This window comes from Erpetoichthys calabaricus, chromosome 6 (genome assembly GCF_900747795.2).
Source record: "Erpetoichthys calabaricus chromosome 6, fErpCal1.3, whole genome shotgun sequence".
Classification (NCBI taxonomy): Eukaryota; Metazoa; Chordata; class Cladistia; order Polypteriformes; family Polypteridae; genus Erpetoichthys; species Erpetoichthys calabaricus.
The window spans coordinates 114183047-114201627 of record NC_041399.2 but is presented as its reverse complement, the minus strand read 5'-3'; the positions used below and the strand labels follow the sequence as shown (position 1 = coordinate 114201627).

At 37.3% G+C, this 18581-nt stretch overlaps 1 protein-coding gene across 1 annotated transcript in view; it reads right to left on the bottom strand.

Moving 5' to 3' along the window:
• chpf2 (chondroitin polymerizing factor 2) overlaps positions 1–18581 on the bottom strand; it is a 76524-nt gene that overhangs the window by 14981 nt on the left and 42962 nt on the right. Inside the window, exons 2-3 of the mRNA XM_028803876.2 lie at positions 12097–12661; positions 1408–1590 (exon numbers count right to left, since the gene is read on the bottom strand). Of these exons, the coding sequence (XP_028659709.1) occupies positions 1408–1590; positions 12097–12661 (748 nt within the window). The remainder of the gene's footprint in view (positions 1–1407; positions 1591–12096; positions 12662–18581) is intronic.

Genomic DNA, 18581 nt, shown 5'->3' with positions numbered 1-18581 from the left:
GAAGTCTGCATGTCCATCATCAAGTCCTTCTGTGAGAACCCTAGACACAAGAGGACTATTTCATTTATGTTAGGTAGAATGCCCAGAGGGGACTGGGTGGTCTCGTGGCCTGGAACCCCTGCAGATTTTATTTTTTTCTCCAGCCGTCTGGAGTTTTTTTTTGTTTTTTCTGTCCATCGAAAAAAATCCAGGCCATCAGACCTTACTCTTTTTTTTTTTATTGTAACTAATATTGTCTTATTTTAATTTCTTATGTTGTTATATTTTTTTTTTATTTACTGTTCTTCATTATGTAAAGCACTTTGAGCTACTTTTTTGTATGAAAAGTTGCTATGCAAATAAATATTATTATTATAATTATTAATGGGCAAATTAAAGTCGGAGACCTTGGTAACAGTTATCTGAGTCCTCCAATACCTTTCTTTTGCATGGTGCTTCTTTCCATTTTTTCAAAGTACAACTGTACTTAACAAAACATTACACTAATTTTGCAAAACATGCTGAAAAGGAATGTGTCATCTTTAAGTTTATGCCTCTTGGTGATCAATTCATCTTCTGCTCACTTAAGTATTCACAGTAGCTGATATTTAGTAAGGGTCCCAAAACATTTGCATGCCACTGTATAGTAATAATAATAATTTAATATTCCCAAACCACCCTAATCCAATTTAGGGTTGTCAAGAGTTAGTACAGTAACTTAGACTTTGGAAAAATGTTGCTGTGTTACAGCATGGAACCAATGATGTAATTAATTTAGGAAAAGTGTCTGGATTTTTTTTCACTTGAACATTACAGAGTACTATGTGTTACGGTTTACAGTTAAAGAACTCATAGCCAATGTAAACATTGCACATACAGAGTAATTTCCACACACCATATATTTTTTGTTTAATAAATGTTATACATAACGTAAATGTAATGAATTATACAAAATAAAATATTATCTAAAAGTGCCTTAATTTAAAAGTTATAGCATGATAATCCGTTTATTTGTCCATCAACAGAGCATTTAGGCAGTAGCCAGGCCTTAAACCAGAACACAGGGAAACACTCAACTGTAAAGTAATAATAACCATGGTGTAAAATTATGCTGCTTATACTAATGAACCACACTAATGCAAAATGCAACCATTACACTAAAGGCTAAGAATGTTGCTTTAAAAAAAAGTTGATCTCATGTGTTTGTTTAATTGACATTGAAGCCTAACAGAAATAAGCATTTGGTATGCTTTAAAATAGGAATACCAGATACACTGAAACAGTTTATGTAAACTGTGACCCATAATCTCAAAATACTGATATATTGTTATTAATTTACTTATTGCAAAGTACTTAAAGTAAAGATCAGTTCTACAGATTTGATCTTAAGATTGAGATGGACATAAAACACCACTTAAGAATACCAACCTGCAGTTGTTTGATTTGCAGATATGTTCTCTCAAGTTCAATCTCGCTGAAACGCTTGTGAAGCCTGTACATCAGTGTGGGATCAGCGACTGGGTGGACAGTAAATGCGTTCTTAAATTCAGGGCTGTCCTCTCTTTCAGGATCTGAATTCTTGCCAAGCTCAAAATATCTATACTGCATTTCCTAAAGAAAATAAAAAAGAAGAAGACATAAAACTATTACGATGGTATCATGGCCCACAGACAACACACTAACAGCAAAATAATATCAGTTAATTAGTAATTCATAATTATTAATTAGTTTAAATAAAAAAAAAAAATTAAAAAGACAGAACACTGCATTCTTCATTGATCAGCAACAAACAGACAAATAAAAGTGCAAGCCCAGAAACATTTCAGTTGACATCAGTATATGATGCTAGGAAAACATGTCTCGATGCATGCTCAATAATCCAGGTAAGGAAATCCTAGAAATTTGATTCTGTTCATCTGGACAAAGTTTTTAAGTGGGAGAAATATTTCGAGACTTATCCAAGTCTCTTCCTCAGTCTCAATTGACTGCAGGTTTCCCCAACCTTATAAACAGTACCTTTGCTTAATCACAGAGACTAGCACCATTGACAAAGGGCCAGTTGATCAGTGATATGCAAATTGTCCACTGATTAGTAGACGTGTGAACCATTCATAGAGGGTTGAGGAATGGCTGCAATCACAGCATTGTAAGATGAGCGACAGATGTACCCTTAGGCCCCCTCCTCTGTTCAGAGATGGTCGTTCCTTTTTCACATAGTTTACGCAGTTAAGTGCCAGGAGGAGTGCCGTGAATTGTACATGGGGGAAACCAAGCAGCCACTGGCTAAGCGCATGTCACAACACAGAAGAGCTTCCTCATCAGGCCAGGACTCCGCAGTCTATTTACATCTACAGGATAGTGGTCACTCCTTTAAAGATGAAGAGGTGCACATCCTGGACAGGGAGGAGCACTGGTTTGAGAGAGGAATCAAGGAGGCCATTTACGTGAAAAAGGAACGACCATCTCTGAACAGAGGAGGGGGCCTAAGGGTACATCTGTCGCCATCTTACAATGCTGTGATTGCAGCCATTCCTCAACCCTCTATGAAGGCAAGGTGTAACAAAGAAACTGAAAAACACTCTAGCTTATATTGGGACAGCAGAGTGATTTTTTTTTTCCCATCTTAACAACCTTTTTGTTCAAATGTTAACAAAATTAAAAAACCTTAGATGAATTAACCCTGAAAGAAGAGAATAATTAACTGATAAAATGTACAGATAAGATAACCATCACTAGAGAAAGTGCTATAAGGTTTTTATTAAAGTGGAAATGTCGAGAATAAAGTCAACATGTCGTCACACTATTACACAGTACCCAGGTACATTACACAGTTTTGAAAAAAAATAAAACAAGTACAACTTGGCTTACAGTATTATCCAGTAGTATAGAAACAGTATTCACAGATTTGAACATAATGGTCCACATCCAACCTTTTAAAACCAAAGTATCTCTAGAGAACAGACACTGCTCCTTTTTTCGGCAAAAGTTCTTCTGTGTCATTATGTTCAACTTTTATAGTCTGCTACAACTTCAGTTTTGGAATGTTCTCTGTCCATTTTCACCATTCAATATCTCCACTAACGCATGTACTCTATTGCATGTGTGTTTAGCGGTGCAACAGTGAAAAAGGTTTTAGGAGGTTAAACAGTTTCCCGCTGCACCACGTTCTGAACGTTGTTTAGACTATTTAAACCGGTGTTGCAGTATAAGATAAATCCATATCATTACAAAAATAAAAAACGGTTTTTGGTATGAAACGGTATACCACCCAGCACTATTAAAAAGCATACAAAAATAAAATTCAAAGCAAAGACATAAGATGTTTTCAAATATATGCATCCAAACATTTACAAAAATGTGAGTACTCTAGTCAAGTTTTTTTTTATTATTAAAATGGGTAATCAGTAAGAATAATGTGAAATCTGAGTATATATCATTGTCATTATTAGACATTTATGATTTTCATTTGTTTATTCTGTTAGCTCAAGCACAGTATTTCTTTTGTTGTTTTAATTGGTTTTATGTGGGTCCCCCTTTAAAGTCTGCAAATGTGAATGTATATGCAAAGCAGTGCTTGAAGTGGATATAAATATCTACCAATATCCTATGTGTTACTCTTATGGATAATAGTTCACCATTTACAATTAAAGTGCCACTATTTAACACTGACATATCTCCCTTGGATTTTGGGGTAGCAAACTCAGCCCCAGGGGAACTAGGGTCTGGTACAAACCAACGCTGCCATAAAGCATTGTAGCAAATGTGGTTAAATGCAAAATTAGGAGTTAGACACCATGTTACTGCACTGCTGAGCGGTTAATCTGACATTCAAATATTAAAACAGAATGTATACACTATTTCAAAAAAAAAATTATAATCAGTAACCATTAAACCATCTTTAAGAAAATGCAATCAACTAAGTTATTTATTCTTTAACAAAAATTAAATATGCTCTTCTATCATAAGTCCTTGCCAACAGCAAATTTCATTCAAATACTTTAGAACAGTAACAGATTAAACAAAGAACACTGGCCAGCATGCACCAACAGATTCTGTACATTCCACCATTGTCTATTCTGACAAATAAAGAAAAACACAGCTGGACCCAGCTTTCATATAACACCTTTTTATTGTTTGACATATTTTTATCATTTCTGGAAGAAAAATCCATTTGTACATGATGCTGCTGATTGCTTTATAACATGCAATTGCTATTATTACCCACTTTACATTCTTCTGAAAATCGCCATCAGAAACCACCACAACTTATTATTTCAACTACAATAAGCCTTTATAATTCTGACTTCCTTCATTAATGAAACTTACGCTTTGTCGCTTTTTGTTTACACTTTTTGTCTAAAAATAGTGCACACTCCTCCCACTATCCTTTTTTCTTTCTTTTAATTTTTACTATACAGTAATCCCTCCTCCATCGCGGGGGTTGCATTCCCCACCCCCCCCCCCCCCCCCACGAAAGGTGAAAATCCGTGAAGTAGAAACCATATGTTTATATGGTTATTTTTATATTGTCATGCTTGGGTCACAGATTTGCACAGAAACACAGGAGGTTGTAGAGAGACAGGAACGTTATTCAAACTCTTCAAAGGAGTGCATGTCAGAGAGAGAGAGAGAGAGAGAGAAAAAAGCAAACAGTCAAAAATCAATAGGGCTGTTTGGTTTTTAAGTATGCGAAGCACCGCCGGACAAAGTAGCTGCGAGGAAGGGAGCAAGCATTTTTTAGAGGAGCGTCCGTATCCTCTAGGCCAGTATGTGAACACCCCCTCAGTCAGAGAGAGAGAGAGAGAGAGAGAGAGAGGGGGGGGGGAAAGCAAACAATCAAAAATCAATACGTGCTGTTTGATCTTTTAAGTATGTAAAGCACCATGCGGGAAGCATATCGCTTGCAAAGCAGCCACATGTAAGCCCAGCAAAGAAGGGAGCACTGTGAGGGTAATCTTTCAGTGTTTTTTGAGGAGCGGCCGTGTCCTCTAGCGGTGCGAACAGCCCCCGTGCTCACAATATATTTGAGGAGTTTTATTTAATACATAATACGCGCTATGGTTGAGTAGCTTCTCAGCCATTTGCCAATAGTGTCTCTTGTATGAAATCAACTGGAAAAACCAACTGAGGAAGCATGTACCAGAAATTAAAAGACCCATTGTCCACAGAAATCCGCAAACCAGCAAAAAATCCGCGATATATATTTAAATATGCTTACATATAAAATCCGCGATAGAGTGAAGCCGTGAAAGTCGAAGCGCGATATAGCGAGGGATTACTGTATATTCTAGTAGAACATTCTAGCAGCACTTTTAGAGCGTACACAGAGGCATTTATTTATGTACCTGCAAAATAAGAAGACAGACCCCCACATCACTGTACTGTTCAGATCTGCTGGGTGTTTTTTCTTGGAGAGTAATCGCGTTTTCACAAGACTACAGTGGAACCTCGGTTCACGAACATCTCGGAACACGTACAAATCGGTTTACGACCAAAAAGTCCGCCAAACTTTTGCATCTGTTCACGACCACACACTCGGTATACGAACAAGCCAGTTTCCCTTTCGGTTTGTACATGTTCAGTCTCTCCCTGTGCATTTCCTGTGCAGCAAGCAAGAGAAAAAGCGCGACACATACACACACACAGGCACGGAGCGCGAGAGAGACACACACACACAGGCGAGCCAGTGAGAGGGGGCTGGACACATAAGGTAGAGAAGGCAGTTAAAGAATGCACTGGGCTTTTTTGTTTTCACTTCTGTTTACAGCGATCGGTTCGTAGCGTGCATTGTTGCAATGTTACTTTTCTTGGTGGTTTATTAAATTACGGATTTTTTCAAATGTTCATTTTTTTCCCTGTGCTTAAAACTCATTTAAAAAAAAACTGTTTTTAGCCAGCGGTTGGTAGCGCTATAGTGCAAACTACTGCAGTGTTAGTTTTCTCTATTGTTCAAGGTTTTCTCAGTGTTATTCAATGTTTTTACATTTAGATTACTATTATGCAGTGCATTCTATGATTTAACTATATTTGTGCTTAAAAACTTAAAAAATAAAAAATATTTACATACAGTTCGTATGGTCTGGAACAGATTAATTGTATTTACATACTGTACAATCCTATGGGGGAAATTACTTCGGTTCACGACCAAATCAGGTTACGACCAGAGTTTTGGAACGAATTATGGTTGTGAACCTAGCTAGGTTCCACTGTATATGCTTTCTTTCCCTACTCTCTGCTACATAGCTCCCCCTACTGAGCATGAAGGCACTTCAGCTACTGAAGCCGTCTGAAACGTGTAAAAGACAAAGCAATTCTGGAGGTTTTACAGCAACTTTAACTTTCCTTCAGTTTTAAATTTATTTGAAACTACATAAAAAAATGTGTGCATCTGGAGCTGGAGGTTGTCTGAGCGGAACGGATAACAAAGAAACAGAACCGTTAAGCATATAAGAGTACCAGTAGGCAACTGCAAAAAACAGAGCTTTGCGTTTTCTTTAATCTTTTGAGAACTTTCTCTTTCCATTCACGATGTCCGAAATGCCTCCTCGTCTTCAGTCACCTGTTTACCTTATTGGTTACTGGTACTATTAGTGTGGCCGTCAAACACTTCTGCAGCGTCCTTCATTTGCAGAAAGCACTCTCTCGGTGTGGCACCAAACATGTAAATAAGCATAACATTAATAACTATCAACAAACACAAAATTAATTGAGAAATTAAGGAGTCATTCTTTTTTCCTACAATGTCGCCAAATATTTTTATGGGGGGGGGGGGGGGCCCCAAAATATTGATGAATCAAAAAGGTGTCTTTTTAGCGGATACATACTGACCTAGATGTAGAACACTACCAAATTTCATCGTTTTAACTAAACTGGAAATAGTGTTCTTGATGATGAGTGAGTGAGTCAGCTTGGCATGAATGAGAGACAGACACAGAGATACAGTAGATAGATTTCAGAGTTCTGACCCCATTGAATGTTTCTGTGTATGTCATGGTACCCTTTTTTCCATTTTATGGAGAAATCATTTTGGTATGGATATTAGAATTTTGTGAATTCTTGGCAAAAATACAAATACAGTGGAACCTCGGTTTGCGAGTAACTTGGTTTATGAGTGTTTTGCAAGACAGGCTAAAATTTTTAATAAATTGTCATTTGATAAACGAGCGAGGTCTTGCAATACGAGTAGTATGTATACGCTTTGTCTGCTGAGCGTCATGTGATCACAAATGAGCAGATGGTGGTTCTCTCTCTCGCGCTGCAGGATTGTGGGCAATAGTCTCCTATTCTCCGGAGTCAGCGTGCCTCACTCATATAGTCAACGTCCGTAAGAGCGCATACTGTTTACTACAGCATTGTGACTGTGTGCGTGTGTGTGTGTGCTGTGACGTGCGAGTCCCCGTCTTGCACCCCAAAACACGAAGCTGAGTCTCAGTACTTTAGCAACACCAGCTTTATAAAGCTTGAAACAGCAACAGCGCGGTTATTTATTGTAGCGGAATCTGCCACTCTCCTATACACAGACAGCAGTCAGGCAGGGTCGTGGCCAAGTAGTACTGTGCCCTGCGCATTTATAATGTTCCTTATTCCTTGTATCACCCATCGACGGCAGGCGCTTATAGCATGTCCGCGATCTTTTCGGATTCGCTTTTACGGCTACAGCACTGGAAGACTGCGATTTCTTTGGGACACTCTTCTGCGTGTCGTCTCGTTGGGTGGAATCCCACAAGAGTTTAGAAACTCACTCACACCAGCCATGATTCTTTTCAAAGGTAAAGTGCAGGTTAATTTGTTTTATGTATTTTTACTTTATATTTTGTATTAATCATTTTTATATGAATATTTTTGGGTTGTGGAACAAATCATATGAGTTTCCATTATTTCTTATGGGGAAATTCACTTTGATATACGAGTGCTTTGGACTGCGAGCACGTTTCCGGAACGAATTATGCTCGCAATCCGAGGTTCCACTGTAAAGACATTCTATAAAAGTTTGCTCTTTATAGCCTTCCAAGTATGTCATGTGGAATTTATCATTTTTGGTTCCACTATGATGGATGGATGGTTCCACTATGTGGAATTTATACACTCTCCATAGCTACCAATTGTCCAACCAAAATCAGTAATTTGTCCAGAATACCATAAACAGGGGAGTAAAAATGATACACCCTTGGCAGAGTCCAAAACCCACACTGAATGGACTCAGCTTAATGCTTACACTGCAAAAACTGGTGCAGAAAGGTATGATGCAGCAGCAGTACTTTTATACTTCCTCCCACAAGTTATCTACCTGTTTTTCTTCATGCTCCAGCACAAGGTCTCACTGTGTCCCTGCCATAACAGGTAAATTCTCCATCCTAAGAACCACCTTCCATTACCAAGGTGTGGTATGCATGGATCTGTGACACTTACTGGTCATTTAACTGATGCTCTATCCAAGCCTCAGCTGTCACTGTACACTTGGTAAGCACACATAGCAGCTCCATGCAGCTTTTTAAGACAAACTCAACCAGGCTTTAGGAGTAAGCACTCTAATCCTCATTCTTGGCATGACTCTATTCGATTCATTAAGAACCATGTTGAAAGTCAAGTGGAGGCTGCCTAAATTCATCATCGGACATATTATTCTCAGATACATCTTTGATTTTTTTGATATTTGAAAAGATTTTGTAATGTGCAAGAAGCTAGTTTATGCAAAAAACACCTTTAAGATGTAAATATCCAAATGGAGCTCTTTGTGTGCTAGTTTATGCTGAGTGATGCCAAGATGAGTTATACAACAGTTTATCTTGTTGAAAACTGGAAGAAGATGAGACATATTCAGAAATGACATGTTACCCTTTAGCATTGTTCATTTTATCTCTTGAACTACTCATAATGTGCTTGTACTTAAAACACAAAAATGTAGAAAAATAATACATAGCCATACAAAGCAAACATTAAGAACAACTGTGGTGGCTGTTAGTTGTTTACATGCTTAATTCATACTGTGAGCCAAACTGTTTACTATAAATATTTATGGAATAAATGGGTTACTCATGCCCGACTAATTCAAGCATTTAACAAAATTATAGCTGGAAAGCTAAAAAAAAAAACCAAAGCTGTGGGAGTTAATGTTTCTCTGCTGTGTGGCAGAATTATCTCATTCTGTAACAATAATTAAATGAAAACACTCAAATAATTATTAACATAATTCAGAAAACTGTTTTAACTGTTTCAATATTAAATTGCAAAATAACAAGTACAGCCACTTAATAAATTCACAGGCACAAGGCTCACTACCTGCGATGGCAGTATTGGGTGTAAAGTAGGAACCAACCCTGGATATCTTACAGCTCAGGGCAAAATAAATATTTCTAAGTTATAAAGATTACTTTTTTTTTAATCCTCCAACCTGAAATTTTGCATTTGAGTTCAGGGTCATGAAGAGATTATTTGCATGCTATAGTAGTTCTCAAACTCCTTCCTAGGGACCACAGATTGCAGGTTTTTGCTCCAACCAGCTTATGTTTTTAATTTGTTTCCTAGTATAATTAAGAAAGTGGTTATTTCACAGTTTCTATGCTTGGGGGTCACTGTAGACATTACAAAACTGAGTTTGGTAAATTTTTATTAGAATGTACAAAGCATTTGCAATCAACTTGAGAAATATTGACACACTTTATGAAAAACTGCACAACATATAAAAGGTACCACACATGCAATGAGTGATATTTTGTGCTTAAACAATTGGGTAAGCCTCATGCATTTATTGTCAAACAGACTTTTGGAACAAAATAGTTTTCCTTTAGTAATACAAATGTTCATAATATTTTCATAAGATTCTAAAAATATTGGCTCCCAAAATGTCAGTATTTGGTGGAGCCTCCCCTGGCAATAATGACAGCATTAAGCCTCTTTGTGTAGTGTTGAACACAGCTGGAGAACACTTGGAGGGATTTTGGACCACCCTTACAGGCAGAACAATTCCAGTTCATGGAGATCCTTGGGTTTTTTCTTGTGAACTGCTCCCTTCAATTGAGACCACAGATATTCAATTGGGTTCAATTCTGGAGACTGACAGGGCCACTGCAAACCCCGATTCTGTGTTTCAGCAACCAGCTCTTTGTTGATTTTAATGTGTGCTTCGGATCATTGTCTTGTTGATAGACCCAACCATGGCCCAGTTTCAGCCTTCTCGCAGAAGCAACCAGATTTTCAGCTAAAATGTTCTGGTACTTAATGGAATTCATTATGCCACTGACCTTAACAAGAGACCCAGACCATTGGTTATAAAACAACCCCAAAGCATCATAAGAGCCACCACCATATTTTACCATGGGTATAAGGTGCCCTGCTTTGTATGCAGTTCCCTTTGATAGGCAAACATGGCGATGGTACTGTATGCGTGGCCAAAAAGCTCAATTATTGTCTCACCTGACCACAAAACTTGATTCCAATTGTATCTGTAAATGTTGCTTGGCAAATTTAAGACGGTGGGATTTTTGTTGTTGACTAAGGAGAAGCATCTTTCATGCCACTCGCCAATAAAAAATCTGGTCAATTACGAGTTGTCTCACAGTTGACTTTGAAACAGTGAATCCCCAAGATTCAACTAAACTGGTTAGTTGTGAAACAGATCTTTGGGCTCCTCTTTGCCTCTCTTAGCATTCTCCTCACTGTGTGCAGGGGCTATTTGCAGATGCACCCTCTTCTTGGCAAATTTTAAACAGGTCTATGCTCTTCAAACTTATTTATTATGAATCTTACTGTGTTTTTTTGGTAATTTCAATTGAATACATATTTTTTGTAGCCATTTCCCAATCAACAACATTTTTTCCTCATTTGAGTTGAGAGCTCTTTATGGATGACAAAAGGATTTTACCTGTGTATTACGTCATATTTAAACCCCAGTGAAACAGGAAATGGCCATAGACAACAGTTCCTAGACTCTAAAAGCAACATCAAGAAACATTTTTTCCCCCAAAGACAGAAATTTACTTGGTGTTATTTATAGCATTCTACAAGGGGGACAAAAATTTTGCTACATACTTTGACATGATAAACTGTTCCAGGAATTACTTTTAATAAACAAATTCTCCCACAATTTGAGAAATTTTAGAATCATTATATGTATTATCTATATTATATTAATGTTTCTGTTCACTTTTTTGAGGAGTGCTATATTACTGGAGTTGTCTGTATGCATGTTACATGGGGATAATTTAGTGAATGTTTAAAAAAATTTTTTTAGATTTTCATTACTGCTTTCAGGTGTTTCATTTAGGTAATCCATGTATTACTAATGAATATGGCAGTGGTCTGATGCTGAGGTAGCTCAAAATTTCCTTTGGTGTTACTTGCTTGGCTCATTGTTAACTGTCATTATTAGGATACAGGTAGTGAATGGGGCGAGAGTGAGAGAGACAGACAGGGCACAATGTATACGTTATTTGCAAATTTATATTTAAACACTATCTTTTTTACATGCACAAATGAATACATTATTTAATATAGGAATATATACCAGGTGGCATGGTAGTCACTGTTCTTGTTTTGTAGCTCCAGGGACGGTGTTTTAAAGCTCAGCCTGGGTGCTATATGTGTCATGTTCTCCTCATGCTAACTAATCACCAGTGACGCAAGTTTCTACCGATTCCATAACAGGCCTTCAGTAGTTCCTGCAGTTCATTTAATGTTTTATAATGAATTTTTAATGTTTTAAATAAACATTGTACAGACTTTCTTCTTGTCATACCTGTAACTAACTCCTCCCATTTTAGTAACATATGCATTTGCCTTATATTTGCAGCTGTGAAAGCAGTAAATAGAATCTGTATACACCTTGACAAGCCTGTATATCCACAAAATATTTGTAGTGTCACAGACATGAAACCCTAAGCAGAAATTAACAGGTGGACATAAAATGTTTTAATTTTAATTTGATATCAGCTGAGTGTCACATTTATTACAATAACAAAATTAACTTCTTTTTATGTTTCTAATATTGCTACAATTGTGCAGGAAAACAAATAAATTAAGTAGCTGAAAAATAAAAAAAATAATGATAAAGGTTAAATATCAGATTTTTCACATTCTTTTAAATTTTTCAGTGCAATACAATGTAAATTTTACACTCACCTGGTGTACCTCAACACAGCTGAATCCCAGGAAATCAATAATGCATCGGCCAAGCCATTCATCTGGTCTCACACTTAAGATGTCATTGCGACATGTGTCAAGATGTGGCTGCAAGCGAGCAAGTAAGCTGCGGGAAATAATGTACCCATAACCTCCATGACAGTATCGACTATGTTCATCCCCTCCAATGAACTCCTCAGCCCGGCCAAGGTAAAGGTCTTGTCCAATGCTTAAGTGGCTCACCAGTTCATTCAACCTTCCAGCTTGAGTGTAAGTGTCATCCTGAGCCAAGTAAAACCAGTCATAGTCACTGCCAAAGTGCTGGTGAATATAGCGTATAGTTTCATACATCAGCCAAACAGGACGGTCGTCTCCATGTACAACTACTTGCATGCCATGGGGTACTTTGGGGCTCCGAAGACCAGTAAAGAAAAACGTTCTGTGAAAATGGTGAGCCACAGTCCGATTAATTGCCACTGCAAGAGTATTTAGCATGGCACGAGATGTTAAGATTCCAACAAGAAGCCGTTCCCGAATCCCCAGTTCTGTGTGAATGTACCTTGTCCTGCAAAAACAAAAATTGTACATTAAAATTTAAAAATCTGATTACATTCAAAATTACATCAGAGTGTTACAACAAATTTCCCACAACCTTACATTTTATGGTGGTTAGACCACAAAAGGTTGCTATAAAATTGCTATAAAAGGAGCTACAAAATATTAAATGTCTAAGGACTAAAGGGTAAATACTTTTCAAAGCTACAGTTTGTAGTGTGGCATTTTTTTTACTCCCTCACCCCAATAAATGTTTTATCTTTTTTCTTTTTTTTAAATGCACAGATACCAAGATATAATTTTCAGTTAAACAGAACCTATAGCTAAAGGTGATATAACAAAACATCACATCACATATACAGTAGACTACAAAGTGTAAAATTTCAAAAAAGATAAATACAAATTTCTCATGTGGAAAATGCAAGTACACTCTTATATTTATTACTACCTCGAACCCTTAAAATTAGAATCAGGTGCACCAGATCAGGCGTAAATGATTAGATCATCATTAGAGAAGATTTTGGAGGAATGAATATGTCTAATTTAAACCTCCGGAATTTAGTCTGGTTTGCCCTTTGTTGTTGAAGTGTGTGTTATCACCATGCCCATATCAAAAAACTTCTCTGAGGCCATCAGAAAGGGGGCTAAGGAAGGGAATTAAAAAAAATCTCCAAACAACTGAAAATCATTTCACTGTCCAGGAGATCATCTACAAATGGAGAAGGTTTACAACATCCGTCACCTTGTCCAGATCAACGGCACCCTAGCAACATGAGACCAATAGCAAAATGCAAGATGCTAAAAGACATCTCTAAGAACAGCAGAATTTTATCACAGGACCTACAGGTACTTCATGCCACTGTTGATGCTGCATGAGTCTACCATTAGAAAGAGGCTGCACAAATTAGATTTACATGAGAGGTGTGCCAGAAAAAAACCTTTGCCATCTGCAAAGTACATCAGGGAAAGAATACCTAGGCAAACACCATGACTTCTGGAACAATGTGCTCTGGACAGACGAGGCAAAGCTAGAGACATACTTGGCCACAGCACCAAAAGACATGTTTGGTGAAAACCAAAGAAAGCATTTGACAAGAAAACCTGATACCAACTGTACAGAATGGTGAGGGAAATGTTAAGGTTTAGGGCCTGAGCACACTATCCATTACGAATTCTTCATTGTATTAGGGGATGCGTGAGGAGAATGCGAGACCACCTGTTCTGTCCTCTATTAAAATATGTTGATAGGGGACCTCTAGAGGCTAAATTAGGTATTGTTTTATACTGCTATTAAGACTCCATCTTGAAGCAAGCAGCACATGGAGAAGCAGGTGGCAGACATCCATTTCCATCCGCTGTTTATTTGCCCTTGTAAAGGCATAATCTGTAGTATTTTGTTTCTTTATTAGTATATACATTGTTTTGAGTTTTAGTTGTTCCTTTTACTATTTTGCAAATGTGTAGTGTGTACGTAAATATATACAGTATTTATATGATTGTCCAGGCCTATTTTTATGTATTTGAATATGAAGCGGCAGGATGTCTTTGCGCTAAAGAATCTGTTTTGTAATATTTATGCCATTTCATAAGGAAATAATAAAGTAGTTTGTATTAAATTTGAAGGCATTTTTAAGGAAAAATGTATATTCTGATAGGTATTCTGATTGGTGTGAAACTGTAAAGTAAAAAGCAATACCTCTTTCATTAAATGCCTGAATATCATCAGTGCCTTGGGTGTTTGTTGAAGGAATGTTTAGCTTGCTGCATAACTACGTATGCAAACGCGTGGTGAGGGCAGAAGACCATCTGTCAGAAGACTGAAGCACAACCAACAGTGGACCTTGCAATATGAGAGTGAGCCTAAACATACCAGCAAATCCACCAAGGAATGGTTGAAGAAGAAAAAAAAATGTCAAAGTCAAAGCCCAGATCTGAATTCCACCGAGATGCTGTAGGGAGGATGTGAAACATGCAGCATATGCAAGACACCCAGTAAACATCACACAGCTGAAAGTATACTGCATGGAGTAGTGGTAAAAACGTTCTACCAGTCAGTGTAGAAGACTAGTAGACAGTTATAGGAAACACTTATTTCAGGTTGCTTATGCCAGAAGGAGCAATATCAACTATTGGAACCAAGGTCTGACCTAATATTTCACAGAAGGAAACTTTCCTGTGTTTATTTTTCGTTGAATAAATTATTGCAAAATCAAAACTTTTGATTGATGCCCACCATACATCACCTTTATCGAAAGATGCTGTTTAAATGAAGATCAAATCTTGATGTATTTACAATTTAAAAAAGAAAACATTTCATATGGGGTACTTACTTTTTCACATGAATGTAATAAAAGTAATTACCCATCAAAATGTATTGTTTGCGTTAAATTAAAAATCCAATTTAAACCTGTTGCAACTTTCAGTTGTAAATAGAGCAAAATATGATAGCAGTCTGGGGAAGACTACCTTCTATGCCTAAACATACAAATAAAATAGTCAAATGAAAAATGATAGCAATGTAAAAATTACCACAACATTTAATCCAACTGCTTTTATATTCACCTTTGACAGACTGAATGTTCACAATGGTACTTTTATATAATCACAACTAAATGCATTATCACTAGGGAATCCATTCTCATGCTCCCGGTAATCGGATTCCCGGACATTTTTCATTCCCGCTGTAATTCCCAGGAAAACGGGAACGGCCAATCTCGCATATATAGCGTGAAAAAGTGTAAAATTCGATCAAGAAATAACAGAGTTATAGTTGAAAATAATTACGGTGGCACCATCGCTGCAGCTTGCACTTCATCAGACAACAGCTTTGAACAGCAACTTGAAATTGCAATGCGTCAGTCTGTTGCATCCGCATTATCTGTGCCAAGAAACTTGCCATCACAGAATGATGACAAGAAACTGGATGCATCAGTAAAAGCTGAAATGGCAGTGTTTCAGAGCAATGGCAAGCGCAGGCGTTGTTTAGAACAAGTGTATCAGTATCTGATGACTGTGCCGCCTATTTCAGTGGAGGCAGAGCGTGCTTTCTCAGCGGCTGCCGTACTCTGCACGAAGGTGCACTCTTGCCTGGATGACTGCACGTTGGACACGTGCTTTCTACGCTCTTATTACCGCAGCTAAAGATACATGTTCTTACATGACAGCATGAACTGCTTGTAGATAAGGTTAGTCTTATTTTTGTCAACATATTGCAGTAGTTTTATTAAAAATAAGTGTCGGTCGTTCTAAATCCGTTCACACGTGAGATGGCCGTGCACTGTGTCATCCCCGGGAGCCCGGGATTCCCGGGAATGGATAAAACCATCCGGGAATGGATTCCCTAATTATCACATTTACAACTCTATTAAATCAGAGACGACAGTTGTTGAGAGTCAAGTTGTAACATTTTCTTTAACATATTCTCTTGAATGGAATTTTTTTTTAATTTACTTTTATTCAGAAAGACAATCATAATACAGGTCTTCAGAAGTACAAGATATACTATTGAAAGGAAATAAGTTTTTGATGTGGTGATTGCAGAATGATGTTGTGCATTCAAACCCAGTTCCTTGTCACACCAAAATCCTTCTGCAGTCTTGAGACTTGAAGACTATCCTAGCAGTCAAAATCAAAAATCAGGACTCATGTCGTTTACCAGCCCACACTCACTGACCCACTGGGTCAGTTTGATATTTGCTTTTCACTGAAAGTATTTGCTTGTAACTTTCTTGTGCCTATTGCCAATATCCTATGGTATACAATAATTATTTAATTATTTATTTACAGCACAATTAGACCTAGTTTGGCAAGTGATTGTTAAGATCTCAGATGTGAAAAAGCGACCAGATTGTAGATGGATGAAATACGTTGACCCAATTAGGGATAATGCAGTAAGCATAAAACCCAAGAGTGTGCATTCACTGATGGAATAACAGGTAAGCACCAGGGCTTGCTGCTCCCAAAGCAACCCCCATTGTAAGTATATTTGTTACACCTAGTCACTTCAGCCACCACTCTCCCCAGAGAGAGAAGCTTAAGGACTATTAATAACAATCTTTGCCTCAGGAAAATTTAGATATTTCCTGTACTATGATTTGCCACTAAAACACTAGCAATACTTTTCAGAACTTATGAACCTATACACACATATCTGTTTTCAGTATAAAAAATATTAACCCCTCTGTTTTTAAATGTGAATTCAGTAACATTTGCTATCTAAACAATTTTTGACTTGCTTAAGTATTTAATGTTAAAATAGAGTGTCTTGCAAAAGTATTCAGCCCACTGACCAATGCTCTAATTTTACTGAGTAACAAAATTCCTTCCTTTCCACTTAGATATTTTAATATCAAAGCATTGAAATTCAAAATTAGATATAATGTGAAATTGCTTTATGTTAAAAAAAATTAAAGACAAAAAAGGAAATCCTCTTTTTGCACAAAAATTAAAGACAAAAAAGGAAATCCTCTTTTTGCTCAAAAATTAAAGACAAAAAAGGAAATCCTCTTTTTGCACATGAATTCAATCCTTGGTTTGTACAATCTTTACATAGGTGAAGAAAATAACTGCTTATCAAGAACACAACTTAAAACTCATCTGTTCAGGAAGGCTTTTAGCTCTACTTGACTTTATTACCCTTCTCTCAGTTTACTTCTCTGTCAAGATGCTAATGTAACCTGTGTGTGTGTGCTAGACCATCAATTATGTTGTCTGTTTTTTTTTTTCAGAATTCACTGTCTTAATCTTCTTTATTTATCTGGTTTGTACAATGCTATATACTGTATACCCCGCCGTTCTTTATTATATTCTGTAAGTGCCTTGAGCATGGGAAAGGCACTATATAAATAAAATGTATTATTATTACTACAATTACCTTCACCAGTGAAGTTTCTGCTCGGTCGGTGCATGCAGGTGAAGCAAGTGTGATCAGAAACAGGATAAATAAAAATATTGCGTTGTTGATCCCTTTAATGGGGTGTGGGGGGTGAATTGTACTGTGAACACGTCACAAGCTGAAAAGGCTTTTTTTTCCCCTCATATGCTTTCCACCCAGCAACACGATTGTCCTGTGACACTTGATCAATCTGGGGGTGTGTTGGGGTTGGAGGCCTCATGAAACATCCAAAAGGCGCAGGTACAGCATAACAGTACTCACTAAGAAACACTGCAGGTGCTCGAAGTTGAAATTTTCTGAGCAGTGCTCTTTCAATTAACACACACAGAATGTGCAGCAGACAGTATCCGGGTATGGCAATTGAACCCATGATGCATAAACAGTAAAACTGTATGCTACGATGCTTCAGAAGTATACTAAGTAGTACGTATAAATCAAGTGTAGCATGGAGTTACTGAGAAAATGAGCGGTTTTCAATAGTGACAAAACCGTGATCTGAATTGCACTCAGGCTTTGTGGTAATGGTGCAAAAAGATGAGCTGTCACACAAACAATTTTTTTCCTGCCTATTACATACATCTGTGACATATAGTACAAATGACCAATTATAGACAACTAAACATCACTGGAAATGTATGAAACTCAGCTATCCAATAGTATTGAGTATTTCATTGTATGTGGCTTGACGTAGGTGGGATCTTTAATTAACCTTCTTAGCGTTAGACCCGAGTGTCACTCGAGCTGCAAAAAAAAAAAAAAAGTTCTAAAAGCATTAGTCCCAAATGTCACTCAAGCAATGATACAGACGCATCTCGTGTAAGACACGATTACCCAGACTGTAAAAGTGCCAACAGTTACTCAGACAACTGTATAGGCATGTCTTGCGTGAGCATCAGGCCTGAGTGTTAGCCGGGCAACAGGGTAGCCACATTATCTCCTAGCCTCAAAATGGCACCTCATAAAAAATGCTTTTCAAGCCAAAATACAAAAAAAAAAAAAAAAAAAAAACACAAAAAGGCATAACAATAAGGAGGTT